Source organism: Vigna angularis, chromosome 3, assembly GCF_016808095.1.
Source record: "Vigna angularis cultivar LongXiaoDou No.4 chromosome 3, ASM1680809v1, whole genome shotgun sequence".
Lineage (NCBI taxonomy): Eukaryota > Viridiplantae > Streptophyta > Magnoliopsida > Fabales > Fabaceae > Vigna > Vigna angularis.
The window spans coordinates 3,988,597-4,004,730 of NC_068972.1; the positions used below are offsets into that span (position 1 = coordinate 3,988,597).

The window sequence follows — 16,134 nt, forward strand, 5'->3', positions numbered from 1 at the left end:
TTCTATGTTGCATTACAGTCTGTCTGAAGCACAATCAAGTAAGTTATGTTGGTGTCATACTAGTTTTTCTGTTTCCTTTACCGACACTTGATTGGCTATGTAGGTAGTCCACATATGCCATCTTAGAGCTGTAAAATGAAAAATAAGATACGTGCCAATTATCTGTTCAATGGATTTTAATAATCATTGTGAACATACATTTGTTCAAACATTGTGTGCAATGGACAATAGTAAGAAATCAATCCTGAAGATTTTTTTTTTGCAAATTATACAATAACTAATAAACCAAAATGGTCAAATTATTTAAGGTAGATTCTGTTTTTCTATATGTATCTGTTTGTACACTGCATTAATGACTGAATGACGTAGACTGAAGTTCCTTCACTATCATAACAGTTCTCTTTTCCTTTACTGACTTGACATACAGAACAGCTGAAAACGGCATGCGATTTCATATGAGGTTATCACATATAACATCTGAGTGTTGAATATTATAAAATAAGATATTTGATAATGTGTCATGTCAAATGGACTAGAATAAATAATTGTGCAATTTGAACTCATTCACTTTTGAAAAACTGGTATATTTGGGTGCTAGCATCATGGACAAGACAACAATTCACAATCTCCTTCCTTGTAGATTTAGAAACAATTTAATTGATTTAGTAATCACTTCATGGTACAATGCGGAGTACAAAAATCACAGTAACTTCTGCGCACCCAAAGCGAGAATCATACCACTAGACCAAATGCCCTTATTAATAATGTTGATGCCCATGTCAAACATATCTGTAGTTTTCTATTAAAGTTGTTCATGCATGCCACATTGTCAGTAGTGTTATTGTAAAAGGCAGATACGGTTACCTGGATAGAGAATTAACAGTAAAGGTAACTCATTTTTCTAACTCAGATATCAAAGAGAGTTTACAAATTTACCCCTCTAGTTTTACATTTATAGGTCAATGACTTCAGACACATTACTCTACCCATTTTCTGTGGCAACTGTTACTTGGTACAGAAAAATCCATGCTGAAACGGTTTTCGTATCAATATATTCATCCCAAGGTAATCATGTTTGCTATTATTTAAACAAAAAAACTATCAAGAAAAGTTTGTCAACTTCCAAAGCTACAAAAGGATAAAATTTAGAAACAAGCCCAAATACCTATTGTTTGGTAATTATGAAAAACTAATCATTCAATATGATGAAATTAGTTTAAGGTAGATTCTGATGTTAAAACTTTGTTTCTAACTTCTACATCAGAATTTTACTGCATGACATCGTTAAAATGATAGCAAGAACTCATTTCACGAGTTGAAACATTACTCGTACTTTTAATGTTTTTTCATTTCACAATTTAAGGGGGCTGAAATCCATTCGTCCGGAGAAGTTTCTTGCTTCTTAATATAATGAAAGAACTCCACAAACATCAGTACAGTAGTTCATTGGCTTATACAACATTCTAAATAAAAAACTGAAGTTCTGCCAAATGTACCTGTTTGTATGTTGAATTGGAGACTGATTCAAGCTAATTGAAGTAATTTAATATGCTATCATACTAGTTGTTCTTTTCGTTTATTACATAATGTCAAACAACATGTGATTTGATATGCAGGTTATCACACATCGCATCTGGGTGTTGAATACTATAAAATAAGATACTTGGTAATGCTACATGTGTAACCTACAAGAATAAATAAATTGTGCAAGTTGTGCTAATACAGTTTTTTAAAATTGATATTTTTAGTGCTATTCTAGGCATCATGGACAAGAGAACAATTCACAATCTCCTTTATAATTGAATTTCAAATAATATAGTTCATTCAACAATATTACTTCATTGTAGAATGCAAAGTTCAAATTGAAACACATGATCACATACTAATCTTATAGTTTTGACCACTGATACTTGAAAACTAACAGAGAGATACATATGTCAGTCAACTGCTAAGTGTCTCTTAGCATGCCCAGCAGCAATCTGTGCGGTTAACTCTGAATGCTATAATGCAGCCAGATTGTTAAGATTGATTCACATCTTCTCCTGGTTTTTTGGTGGAAGAAACACAACTGCAAGTATTATTTTCTGACCTGACAGGCTGAGAATGCAGTGCATGCGTTATGCCTAGTCAATAACAAGTGCATGCACTTATAGAAAAATAACAAACACACACTTTAGAATAATACAGGCAAAAGATAAAATATGAAAAAAAAACAGGGGCATTCCGAGAATCGAACTCGGGACCTCTCGCACCCAAAGCGAGAATCATACCACTAGACCAAATGCCCACATCGAAAGGTATAGGGCTAAACTGGTCTTTCATTATTCATTGTCTTCAGTTCTACAGTAAGATTGAAAATTGTAAGATTTGGCTACCTAGACGGGTAATATCAGTCAAGATAACTTGTTTTCCATGTCAACATATGAAAGAAAGTTAGCTTACCACTATGGATTTTATATATTTAAGGACTTCCAATGAATTGCCATATAATTTAATTACATTTACAGTACCAAGTTGTCACTCATTACGGCAAAACTTCCAGCTAAAACTATTAATCATTCTTCCAAGACATTCACGTTCAGCTCCTGATGCTTATTGTTTTATAAGTATACCACATAACAAGTAAAGATTGTCAGCTTCTAGACTTCAAAGGCTTAAAATTAAGAAATAATTGCTAGTTGGTATGTAAGATGATGATTAACAAACTCGGGTTACTTGGGAACTCACCCTAACTGAGAATTAGATGACAAGACCAAAAGCCTTACCATGCAAAATTTGAGGTTTGCAAATTATATCGAAAAGTAATTAAATTATTTGAGAAAGTTACTTTAGGGTGTATTATGAAGTTAAAATTTTTACTTATAACTTTCAAATTTGACTTTCAACACATGAAATCAGTAAGTTGATAGTATTCTTCTTCTTAGACAAGTTGAAAAATTATTTTTACTTCACAATTCTAATATTGTTTCTAAGTGCAGTGGTCTGAAATTCAACAACACACGTTTTGATATGAAGGCTAATGACATATTCCACCAAGTGTTTGTAAAGTACAAAATAAGATACTTGCTATTTACATGTGCAAAGGATTTAAAGATATAAATGAGTTGATACATTTGTTTATAAGAATTTGATATTTAAGGGTGTCATGTCATGCATCATCAACAACAACTCACAACCTCCTTCCTTATTCAGTTGATTAAGAAATATCTTAATTGCTTGTAGAATATATAGTTCACAAGGCGCATACTTAGAGTTAAGATCGGATACCACAATCTAAGCATTAAAACAGATGCTTGCTAACATGTGGGGAGATACCTAAATCATAACAATCTAGGTATCTTGAAGCTAAACTGTTAAAAGACATATCAACAGTCAAATAAAATACAAATAGAACTGATTGCTATGATTTTGAATTGCATCTTCACCTGATCTGTAAGAAGAAAAATGCGACTGCAAGTATTCTATCGTGTCTGAGAATGCAGAGTTTTTCTTGTGCCAACTCAATGACAAAAACACATCAAGACAATTCAGGTAAAGATGGAGAAAAAAGAGGGGCATTCCGAGTGAAGAAAAAAGAGGGGCATTCCGAGAATTGAACTCGGGACCTCTCGCACCCTAAGCGAGAATCATACCACTAGACCAAATGCCCACATTGATAGGATTAGGGCAAAGTCAAATCTATGTCAGTTTTATTTTAGAATTGTATATGCATGCCACATTCTCTTCACTCCTATATTACCCTGGATAGTCAATTGTAAGTCAAGGCAATCTGTTTTTCTAATCAAGGTATCAGAGTGAATTTACTAATTTACCACTCTGGTTTAATGTATAAACATTCTCCGTACAGATACCCTGTTTTTGGAGACAATGGAGTTCAATTCATGGCACTATTGAGCATTAAATGTGTGAACACCTCTCCTAATTTAGATTCTTTACCTGCTTTTCTTTATAACCGGACCTGTACCATTGTCTCTGGTTCTATATTTTAATTTTCAATTCAAGCAGTTAAAGAATGAATTCATTTATCGCAGCACAATCACATGCAACTTCTGAAGATTATTATTATTTACCCAATCGAATTAACAAGAAAAGTTCGTCAACTTCCGGAAGTTGAAAAGAGTAAAACAAGAAATCAAACCTGAAGCTTGTTGGTTGATGTTTGACTATAGCATTTACCAAGTGAAGTCAAGCCTGTCAGCTTCCAAATCGTCAAAAAACGAAAAGTGCGGCGGACGAACTGGAACCTCTCGCACTCTAAGCTCCAATCATCTTACCTAACGCTCCTTTCCTATTTTTCACTTTTCTTCTCCTAAACTGACCTAACCTAATCACTTTTTCAATGGGATTTTTTATTTAAAAAATATCAGCAAAAAATAATAAGACAAAAGAAAGTTTGTATACTTATTACTAAATAAATATACTAAAGCAGTTCGATTTTTATGATATATAATTTATTACTCTAAATTGTATCTACTAGTAGTATATTATAAATTATACAATTTATATTATTGCAAATTATATATTTAATTTTTATCCATAAAGTATTAATAAGTGCATATATTCTTAAGAAGTATAATTGATAAGATAGACCAAGCTCATTACGCTCATTTACTTATATATATATATATATATACGTCGTCGTGTGTGTTTTAGTAAATATATTTACTATTATATTATGTAGTTAATTTATGGTATCATGTAGCAACATATTTACTGAATTCGTATAATAATACATTTATTATGTTTACTAAAAGTACTTGTTAATGAATTGAAAAATATATAATAGTATAAGAGCAACTGGTATGTTAATATAATGGAATAATTATATTTATTAATTTCAATTAAAGTGAAAATTATTAAGTAATACATGAATATAAATAATCTTATGAATATGGTAACAAAATTTTGCTCAAATATTTTTATATCGTGGTTTGGTTAACTTTAAAACGGTTAACCGTCAATTAAACGGTCTAAGTTTAGACTGAGTTCTTTTTGATCGAGTTACTATAGATTGATTACTCTAGGTCGAGTTCCTTCGTATCGAGTTCTAAGGTATGACTTTTAGATACATGTACATAATTGTTGAGGATCTAAATGTGAGAAAATTTCACATTGACTATAAATGAGAAAGTAGAGCAACATATAAAGGTGAAGACCCATTAATCCATTATCTTAATGTTTTTGGTAGAGAGTGTTGTCAATCCCTTGTGGTTGGGCTCAAGTTTCATTGATGTTGTATTTCCCTTAGTGAACCTCTTTGACAAAGGATTCCAGGTAAATGTGTCCCGTTAAGATGAATGACGATACAAAAAAAGATATTTGAATGTTTTCCCTAAACAACTCGGTTATTCGGTCTCAGCATAGACGCATTTGGTTTCATATCTCAGCCTCATTTGGCTTCACATTTGGATCGTTCTGTCTCATCCGCTAGGTCGTTCGGTCTGAACACAACCTCATTCGACTTCAATATCTCAACCTCATTTTTGGCGTCAATAACTAGGTAATTCAACTTCATTTATATCTTGGTCTCTTTTCAACCTTAACTTATCGACTCTTCAGTCTTAACAACTCAGTCGTTTGATCACAATATACCCTAGTTCAATTTCATATTTCAACCTCATTTGGCTTCAACATGTGATTTGTCTGGCAATGTGTGTAATTTGTTTTCATCCTTTATTTGTTTTGATGATTTATACTTCTAAGTACTAGGCATAGGCATGATGGACAATCCATAACATCCTTCCTCGTTTACTTTGAAATAACAGTTGATTGCATTGCTTCATAGTAAAATTGTAGAGTTCAAATGTTGCACTTAGCCTTAACATCACATACCACACCCTTGGAGCTGTGAAAGGGGAGAAGGCTAAGTAGAATATATGTTTATAGTTTCTGCAGCCACATTAGCTTCTTGGGAATTCAAGATTGAGTCAAAGTGACTTGGTACCGAAAACATTTTAGCTTAAACGGTTGATGTATCACACCTTTCATCCCAACTCATTCACATTCAATCTCTGATACTTGTTATTTAACTAAAACAAAAAACAAGTCAAGCTGAGAGCTTCAAAGGCTAAAATTTATAAGTAATATCTTATGCTTATTGGTATTTAAGTATGCCAATTAACAAGTCAAGTCCAGCTTGTAAACTTCCAAACTATCAAAATGTAGGGCATTTTCACTGTCAGACCACTAGACAGAAAGCCTTATTTATCATGCAAATTTCAGTTTGATAGTTATATTAGATAAATTGATTTGCGATTTGCGAAAACTTTTAGGGTATATTATGAAGTTGAAACTTTGCCTCTGACTCTTACCACATGACATCAGTAAAAATAGGTGGCACTCTCCTTTTTGCAACAAAATAACTGAAGTTTTGCAATTTGCTTAATGAATCAAAACAAAATACCAAGTAACTTCTGTCAAACGTGAGGACAACAAAGGCATATGCAAAAGAAGCGAGAATCATACCACTAGACCAAATGCCCACATTGAAGTAGAAAAGGCCAAGTTAAAGTTATCTATACGTTACAACGCTTAAAATTGTTTATGCATGCCACCTTGTCTGCTGTACTGTATTAAGATTTTTCATACAAATGACATATTTGCTTACCTATATAGGTAGGTAACTGTTTTTGCAATGCCCCTTTGGTTTTATAATTTAAGACCAATTATGATGGCCATTTAATGTCATTAAACTTTTGTGGCAAGTTGATTCTTATTACTGACAAATTTCCAGTCAAAACTCTTAATGCATCCCACCATTCTTTTCAACGTATTCACATTCAGCCACAAATGCTTTATATTTTATAAGTAAACAACCTAACAAAGTTGGCAGCTTTCATATTTCAAAGGTTAAGATTTACAAATAATACTTGATAGTTGGTATTTAAATACAAGGATTAACAAGTTAAATCAAGTTTGGCAGCTTCAACAAAACATTCAATACTGAACCTGGGTTACTGGGACCTCTCACCCTGAGTAATAAATTGATTAGGTAGTTAAATCGAAAAGTAAGAAATTGATTTGGTTGGATTCTGAAGTTAAAACTTTGCTTCTAACTTGTACATGTGACTTTCGCCACATGACATCAGTAATAGCATTGTATATTTTACCACAAGTTGATGCATTGTTTTTACTTTTTAATTCTATTGTTGTTTCGTAAGTACAGTGATCTGAAATCCATTGTGCATAAGAGCATTCCGAGAATTGAAATCAGGACATCTCGCACTCTAAAAAAGAATCATACCACTAGACCAAATGCCCACATTGCAATGCTTGGGGCAAAGTCAAGTTCATATACTTACCGTGACATTATTTGACAAAATCCCTTTATCTTTGTTGAACATAAGGATGACAAAAATGATTAAGTCCGACCCGTCAGTCCAAAAAGACGAATCTAGACAGCATTTTCAATCCAAGATTCCGAACTAATCTAGTTTGCCAAACTCGACAGGTTAATCTCCTTTCATTAAAAAAATTGGAACTCAATAGCATGTGGTCTAAGATAACTCGGCCAAGGTCTAATACAGTTTGACTGAGGTTTAATATAACTCGACTATGGTTTGAAACGGTCCAAACAACATTCCTTTCAATTCGGAATCTGTTTTCATGTGAAAAAAAAATTTAGCCCAATTCCATTTGATATTTGACTTTCGATGACTGAAAGAAAAAAAAAATAGGTGAGTCATTTTATCAATGTGACAATGGGCCGGATCGAATTGTAAAGTTCAACCCGTTTTTAATTGACAGGTTAGTCTAGCCTGATCTGATTTTGGCAAGTAAATCTGACCTAACCCGACTCACTTTTGGCGGATCAATATTGATCGAGTTTAAACTGATTAGATTGACCCGTTTTGTCATTCCTATTTAGACCTATAGGAGACACAAATTTTCACCAATGGAAATATAGTCAAATACACAAGTTAGCTTCGTTCTACACTCCACCAAAACTTAAAGCATTAGACTTGTGTGTCATTCTAACTTATATTGCTATCTGATGTGAGAATTTACTTTAATATTTAAACTTCAACAATCTCCCACACATATAAATAACCAGATTTGCTTACATAGACAAACAATTGTAAGTCACGTGTTTTCTGGTCAGGTTATCAAAATATTTTACATTCGTTTGTTCTTTAGTTATTTATCCTGTTGAAGGAATTTATTACATCACTATTAGAATAGTATGATTTATTGAAATTGAACTTCACAGAATCAAAGATTGCCAAAAGAGAACCTTTGTTGCTTCCATGCTTCAGAAATTTTCAATTTCACATTTTCTTCTAGCATAATGTATAATTTCCATTTAGATTTTCTATATACTAACATATGATTATATTAAGAATTTTATGGTGGAAGTTGCAGTTAAGTGGTGAACGCTGATTATTCCAAATTACCTTAAAGAGATGTAATTCTTGACTTGCTGAGCAAACCTTCACCTATTAGAAAGTGGATTTGTGGGACAACACTGACAAAGCTGGAGCATTGTCTAAGCAAAGTTTGCTCAAACATTTTCCATTGCAATAAAGAAAAAATCACAAGTCAAACCACAGATTTTCTGCATAAACTCCACCAACACAACAAAAAACACATATTCATATGAAAAAAACAGGGGCATTCCGAGAATCGAACTCGGGACCTCTCGCACCCAAAGCGAGAATCATACCACTAGACCAAATGCCCACGTTGAAATAAAGGGGGATATTTAATTTTCTTTTTGCAAGTCACATTTTCTGCAATTCTATATTAGGATTGCATACAAAAGACAAGATAATTTGCTGTTACAGTGAAGAAATAAAAGAGAGTTTACTTATTTACCCCTCTGATCTTATATTTTAACACCAACTACGACTTGCAACATAATATTTTATTGCATTGATTTGTCACTTAGTTGGTATTCAAAATTTTCCAGCTAAAACTGCTGACGTAGGAATCAATGATCGGAACACTCATTCACATGGAGCCTCTGATGCGAATTGTTATTTAACAAACCAGACAAACAAGTCAAGCTTGTCAGCTTCCAAAGCTCCAAAAGGCTAATTTAGAAATAATACCTTGTGCTTGTTGGTAGTTAATTGCTAAATAACAAATCAAGTCAAGGTTTTGAATTGCCAAATTATCAAAAGCCTAATTTTATGCAAATTGCTCTCAGTTGGAAATTGTGAGGGGCTAGTAAAATCTGTGTCTAGTTTTAGGTTAAAATCATTAGGTTAAATCATTAATGGATGCCACACTGTCTGCAGTTATATTGTAAATTGCATATAAAGTGCGCAGATCTGGTTACCTGGATAAGGAATTACCAGTTAAGGTTACTTGAAACACAAAATCGTATACCACAATCTCTGTCTGTTGTCAGTGATGCTTGCAAATCAAAGTAACTGAAAGAGCTAATACAAGTATTGTTTTCCGAAATAGGATCTGAGAATGCAGTGCATGTCAACAAAAGCACTTCAAAATAATGTAACACATTTCTAAAACAAAAAGGGGCATTCCGAGAATCGAACTCGGGACCTCTCGCACCCAAAGCGAGAATCATACCACTAGACCAAATGCCCACGTTCCTAAAAGGAGAACTATGTTGTATAAAGATTAGTTTTACATTAAATGTGTTTGTTGTTTGTTAATTATACTAAAAAAATTGATTTGCTGAAATTTTTTGAAACTGAGTTTCTATCTTGTGCATCAGACTTTGACCACATGTATCATTCTCTTTTTTAACATAAGTTGAAGAATTAGTTTTAGGGACAAAAAGTTGCAGGGTCTAAACTATATTAGGGACAGAGAATTTCGTTGTTGCGTTATTATCTCTTTTAAGCTGTTCACCAAAATGGTTAGTGTTAAGATGTTTGAAAACAAAAACAAAAGGGGCATTCCGAGAATTGAACTCGGGACCTCTCGCACCCTAAGCGAGAATCATACCACTAGACCAAATGCCCACGATGAAATTCCTACGCATTTAGCTATAAAATCTTTACATATGTCACATTCTCTCTGGTTCATTTATTGAGTTAGAAAACATTTTTGTATTACATTTTGCTATTAATGATCACTTCCATTTGAATGGCTTATTTTCGGTTTCCCTGTTAAGAATAGAATATGACTAAAAGCTTTTAAGATTTGTTTACTTGAATCAATTTAAGAAGAGTGATTCAATGGATTTGAAAATAAATTTTTTGTTCTTTATTTAAATGAATTTGGAAGAGTAAGTGAGAGTAAATTTGAAAATAAAGTGTGAGAATTAGTATAGGATTTGATTGATATAATAAATTAAAAAAATTTATTTCAAAATATACTTTCACTTACCTTCAAATCAACTCAAATAAACCACAAAAAAATTTACTTTTAAATCCTCTTAAATTCATTCAACCATTCTCCCCCAAATTCATTTAAGTGAACAAAATGTTAGATTATTTTTCTAGAGTAAATAAAAGGAAAATAAACTTTTAGGATGTGTTTTTATTCAAATATGAATTTGAGAAACAGTGGGTAAATGAATTTAAAGATAAAATTAATGTTGTTTTTTTTAAGAGATTTGAAATTAAAAATTGAAATTGAAATTTATAAATGATTTGACCAATGTGATAAATAAAAATAAAATTATCATAACATAAAATAATTTTTTAAATTAATTTAAAGTATTTTTTAAGAATGATGATTATGAATATTTGTTAAAACAAATATTAAGAATTCCAGTAAATAATTAATACAATGTATTTGCTAAAAAAATGAGAATTTTAGATATTAAATATAATTTTGATTATTATTTTATTAGCATGTATTTACTCTTCCTTAATAATAATTGGGATGTAATATATCTTAAGAATATATTTTTCAATTTATTATTAGTTGATATCATTGACAATGAACAAGTGGCCAATATAGTAGCCAAGTCATTTGGCAATCACGTTTTTCTTTTAATTATGCATGCATTCAATCATGATTCCTAATAACAAATGGACAACACAACTCCTTCACCACATAAAGTCTTAAACACATTAAAAGGAAACAGGGAACCGATCATGGTTGTAGAACCGATTCCATGCAACAAATAGTTCCAGAACTGACTCCAAGTTGAACCTGACACCAAGAATCAGTTCTCCAACACCATCAAAATCGATTTCATCCTGCATTTCTAGAACGAATTCATCTTTTTTATCGAGATATAGTGGTAAATCCACACTTTTAACCATCCAAATTTCCTCTTACAAAAATAGGATTTTTTTTCCGTTCTCAAATCGTTACAATGGAACACAATGTTTAGACGCAAATTTGTCTTTCAGAGTTACTTTGAACAGGAAATCGCTGAAAGAGAACACAATATTTTAAAGAGAAATTAAAAAGCAGGTTTGTGTATATAATTTGTAAAACATGAATACTTAATTTTGTTTTATGTGGCTTAGTTTTGTTTGGATTTCATCATCATCATCATATATATATATATATATATATATATATATATATATATATATATATATATATATATATATATATATATATATATATATATATATATATATATATATATATATATATATATTTTGAATTAATTTGGACAAACTTCATTCGTTGGCTTATTTAAAAATATTTCTCTATAAAATTTGTGTCATTTTTTAATTCGCTTTATACTTAAAATTACAATTTAAAAAAATCCAAATCTTAATGAAGTTATCTCACACAATTATACCAGATATTCTTTTACTCATTTGAGTAATTGAAAAAAAAAGGTCCATACTTCAGCTCGTGGGTCCAATAATTAAAAGGCAAAGGGTTTGGTTTGTACAATTTGTTTCCGAATGGGCTTATGAAAAAAAAAGAGTTATTAAACTTAACATATTTTAATATTAATAATAATAATACAGTTACGGAAAAAAAATATTCTAAAATATGTAACTTTTTAAATACCAAAAGAAAAAAGAGATAAAATCTAGACCCATTAATTTAGGTTGATTTGGCTTTCTGGGCTTCATTTAAAATTTCTTTGAGGAGAGATTTGGAATAAAATAATCAAGATTCGGGGGCATTCCGAGAATCGAACTCGGGACCTCTCGCACCCGAAGCGAGAATCATACCACTAGACCAAATGCCCAGGCTGGTAGAACAGTTTAAGTAAAGCTTTCTAATACTTTTAGAAAGTAAAATTTATACCCACACATTATATTATTGCATTTTTCCGTAGCAAGCCCACAAAAACAAAATTTAACTAAACATTTCAGAAATTCCTAGAATCGAACTCGGGAGCTCTCGTACCCCAACCAAAATTCATATCACTAGACCAAATGCCTTGCGTTATTCTGAGGTATTTTTTAGATTTTAGTAATTAATATTTTAATCATCATCAATTTTTTATCTGAAATTATAAACAAATAGATGACAGTATTTATTTTTTTTATCAATATTATATCCAGAAGGATCTTATTAGGTGAATTTTCTTGTTAGGACTGAAGCAAAATAACATTCAAATCAGAAACTTAATAATATCATATTGCTGATCTCCTTTTTGAGTCAAATGCTATATATAGGTAAATCAAACTATATATATCACAACACAAAAACACTTTTATGAAATAATATGCATGCACCAAGTAGGCTTAGACTGAGATCTGTAACATCTCATTTTAAATTATTTAAATAAGTTTAATTTAACGTTTTCTATTCGAATTGTTTTGTTTAAATATTTTCTAATGTTTTAATATATTTTTTAAAATTGTATATACAATTTATATATTAAAATAGTTTGTGTAATAAATTTGTAAATATACATATAAATAAAACAGGGGACTTTACAAGGCTTCACTTTGATTTTTCATCGAGCATGTTAATCTCAAGGCCCTGATCGTTATGGTGAACTAACGTTCTCATATTTCTTGACAATTAATCCTATTGTTATCTTCTCTTATAAAAAAATAAACTTATGGATACCATTTATTTAAAAGAATAATGATAAATCTACATTTTATAATTTAACACTAATAAAATTATATTTTAAATTTTACAAATAAAATAGTTTAGAAAGAATTAAATAAAAAAGTAAATATATTATATTTTTTTAGGTGTTATTTAAAATGATGTATATTTATGCATTCATCCTCAACTAAATTTAGAGTTTCCATAAATACTATAATAGACTTATTCAAGGAAACTGTGGGTTTGCAACAAACCCTAAAAAAACTCTTAATGTATGACATAATTAATGAAATTACTGTAATTGTGTGGTTAGTCAGCCAAGTCAACACTAGTACATTCTATACAAATCTCTGTTCATCTGATCCACAATTCAATTACCCATAATTACACCTTCATATTCGTTCTTTTTAAGGTCCGTAATTCACTGCCGTCCACAATTTCTCTCTTTTATATCTCTTGCTATCATCTCCATTTTTCACAGGACGCAAGAAGAGAGAGAAAGGGCAAAGGAAATTCTTGCAGAAGAGTGCAACTCTTCCTCTCTTTCTCTCTTGTTCCTTCTTTAGCCTTTGGTGATAGACAGAAGAAGCCATGGCCAGCTTTGGAGGAACCACACAAAAGTGCATGGCTTGTGACAAAACCGTCTACCTTGTCGATAAGCTAACTGCTGATGGCCGTGTCTATCACAAGGCCTGCTTCAGATGCCACCATTGCCGCAATACCCTTAAGGTATATATCAAGATATTAATTAATAAACTCTAGTCTGAAATTTTATCATCAAATCATACATTTTTTACAAGAGTTGTGTAACTTTGTTTGCAGCTGAGCAACTACTGTTCTTTTGAGGGGGTGCTATATTGCAGACCTCATTATGATCAACTTTACAAGCGAACTGGCAGCTTGGACAAAAGCTTCGAAGGTTAAACTTACTTCAAAAAACATATGAAATTATTTAGAATAACCCAGGGCATCTTTTATTCCTTTCTCACTTTCTTTCAAAATATATAACTTCATTACTCAGAATCAAATTTTCACTGCTTTTGTTGCATCTTGTTCTCATATCACAGGAACACCCAAAGTTCAGAAACCAGAGAAACCGATAACTGAAAATGAGGTGATTTCCCTGTAGCTTTTCTTGCCATATATTCAGTAAACTCCATTTAGAATTCTAGTTTTCTTTTTTTTATTATTATTATTCATTATATACAATAGTTGAATCCGTATAAAGCTTGAACGGGTTTGTTTCATTTGTCATGCAAAGTTGCAATTGCCATTTTCATTGATTTCAGTACTAATCTAAATGTAACGGAATAATTTTGGCAGAACTCCAAGGGCATCGCAAACGTGTTCTTGGGTACCAGAGACAAATGTGTGTGCTGCAAAAAGACAGTGTATCCCACTGAGAGGGTAATTCCAGAAAAATATTATAGAACTTCTTCAATTCAGTTCATTTATTACTGATACTGATATATGTATATAAATGTATGATTGTTTATATATGTTAAAGGTAACCATTAATGGGACACCCTACCATAAAAGCTGCTTCAAATGTACCTATGGAGGTTGCACTATAAGCTCATCAAACTTCATCACACACGAGGGAAAGCTGTACTGCAAACACCATCACATTCAACTATTCAAAGAGAAGGGTAATTACAGTCAGCTTGAGAATGACCAAGTTGCTACCACGGAAGTCGTTGCTTGATGTGAACTGACATAGAATGCTAGCAGTTGTTTTGATCCGTAATGCTTGTAAACAATATCTGTATTCATGAGACAGAAAGTTGGTATATATGGCATCTTCATCGTTCAGAATACTTTTCACAATTTTACTTCCACGTCCACTTTTTCAAGTTAACAAATAAATTTTGCAATTGACAAATGAAAAGAAAAGATGACCCACTCTTACATTCAATATAATATAAGAATAAAATGATTACAAAGAAATATTTTTTATATTTTTACAAAAAATAAAAATATAAAAAATAATAAAAGATAGTTTTAAATAAATGAAAATTCTTCATGTGTATCAAACTTTCGTTATTATTTGAATATACGTGTAATTTTGTGTAACTAAAATATTAGAAAGTGTTTAATCACTCATTTAACAATTATTTAAACATTAACACAATAATATGAATTAAATCAATATATATATATATATATATATATATATATATATATATATATATATAGTTTCGATGTTTCTAAATACAGGCTTAATTACGTTTATTTTTCTCTAAAATTTAGAATGAGTGTGATTTGATCATAATTTTTTGTTTTACCCCTTAAAATTAACGCCTATGATTTACTAAATTTGATTAAAAAAATAGAGTTTTTCGTGATTTCAAGTTTAGAATTTAAGATTAAAATTTTAGGGTTTAATATTGTTTTTATTAATCCAAATTTAGGAAAAAAATATTTCTTTTACTATAGGAAATTTTAAAAAAATAATAATTCGGGAGACTGATCCCGAATTATTTCAAAATATAAAAAGGATTAAAAAAATATAATTAGTTATGAGTGTCATAATTAGCTTCGATCAGTTACAGAATGTATTACTTCGTTCCTAGGTATAAGTTATATAACTAATTTCGTCAATTAAAAAAAGCTTAGTTTAGTTAGAGAACTAAATTTTCTTGTAATTAAAATAATTTCTAAGACTATCCTTAAATAATTAAGGTCTATAAAGAAACATAGGAAAATTATGGTGAAGTTTAATTTAACCGTTACTACAATTCACGGCATTTTATTTATGAATTAAAATATTTAAAGATATTTTGATAAAAGTAATACCTACAAATTAATTACATTAACGATTTAGATTAAAGTCATGTTAATATTGGATTGGATATTAAAATGGTATTAATCCTGGATTGGATTCATGTTTAAATTGTCTTCTAAAACTATTAAATTTTGTCAAAGAATATTTATACTATTATATAAAGGAGATTCACTTTTTTATATGCACATCTCATTTATCAATTATATCCTAAATAAGTAAATTTTTTTAATTAAAATAATTATCTTATCAATTTTTTAATATTATTTTATATATATATATATATATATACTATTTTGATATGATCAGTAAAAATATTAGGATAATGTAACTACTTATTAAGCACGTTTCCCATACGTTTTGTCCCGTTATAGTATAATAAATTTAACGGGTTGTCATTACTGTTTTCCTAATTAGTAAGTCCCTCAGTTTTTTCTTTTTTGGTTTAAATG

At 30.6% G+C, this 16,134-nt stretch overlaps 1 protein-coding gene, 1 long non-coding RNA gene and 6 other non-coding genes across 8 annotated transcripts; 1 reads left to right on the top strand and 7 right to left on the bottom strand.

Moving 5' to 3' along the window:
* Window positions 1-1,767: 1,767 nt before the first annotated feature.
* On the bottom strand, window positions 1,768-4,367 carry LOC128195763 (uncharacterized). Its single transcript, XR_008247600.1, has 2 exons — window positions 4,139-4,367; window positions 1,768-2,097 (listed from the first exon to the last, which is right to left on the bottom strand). It is a non-coding gene; the product is annotated as an uncharacterized LOC128195763 (long non-coding RNA).
* Window positions 2,216-2,287, bottom strand: TRNAP-UGG (transfer RNA proline (anticodon UGG)). The gene has a single exon. It is a non-coding gene; the product is annotated as a tRNA-Pro (tRNA).
* TRNAP-AGG (transfer RNA proline (anticodon AGG)) lies at window positions 3,578-3,649 on the bottom strand. Its single transcript has one exon. It is a non-coding gene; the product is annotated as a tRNA-Pro (tRNA).
* A 4,240-nt stretch (window positions 4,368-8,607) lies between the features above and the next one.
* Window positions 8,608-8,679, bottom strand: TRNAP-UGG (transfer RNA proline (anticodon UGG)). The gene has a single exon. It is a non-coding gene; the product is annotated as a tRNA-Pro (tRNA).
* Window positions 8,680-9,479: 800 nt separating this feature from the next.
* Window positions 9,480-9,551, bottom strand: TRNAP-UGG (transfer RNA proline (anticodon UGG)). The gene has a single exon. It is a non-coding gene; the product is annotated as a tRNA-Pro (tRNA).
* A 309-nt stretch (window positions 9,552-9,860) lies between these two features.
* TRNAP-AGG (transfer RNA proline (anticodon AGG)) lies at window positions 9,861-9,932 on the bottom strand. The gene has a single exon. It is a non-coding gene; the product is annotated as a tRNA-Pro (tRNA).
* A 2,078-nt stretch (window positions 9,933-12,010) lies between these two features.
* TRNAP-CGG (transfer RNA proline (anticodon CGG)) lies at window positions 12,011-12,082 on the bottom strand. Its single transcript has one exon. It is a non-coding gene; the product is annotated as a tRNA-Pro (tRNA).
* Window positions 12,083-13,391: 1,309 nt separating this feature from the next.
* On the top strand, window positions 13,392-14,717 carry LOC108324791 (LIM domain-containing protein WLIM1). The gene is made up of 5 exons (XM_017557719.2): window positions 13,392-13,629; window positions 13,723-13,819; window positions 13,968-14,014; window positions 14,224-14,307; window positions 14,408-14,717. The coding sequence occupies exons 1-5, from the start codon at window positions 13,492-13,494 to the stop codon at window positions 14,603-14,605; spliced, it is 564 nt and encodes a 187-aa protein (XP_017413208.1). The 5' UTR covers window positions 13,392-13,491; the 3' UTR covers window positions 14,606-14,717.
* The last annotated feature ends 1,417 nt before the right edge of the window (window positions 14,718-16,134 follow it).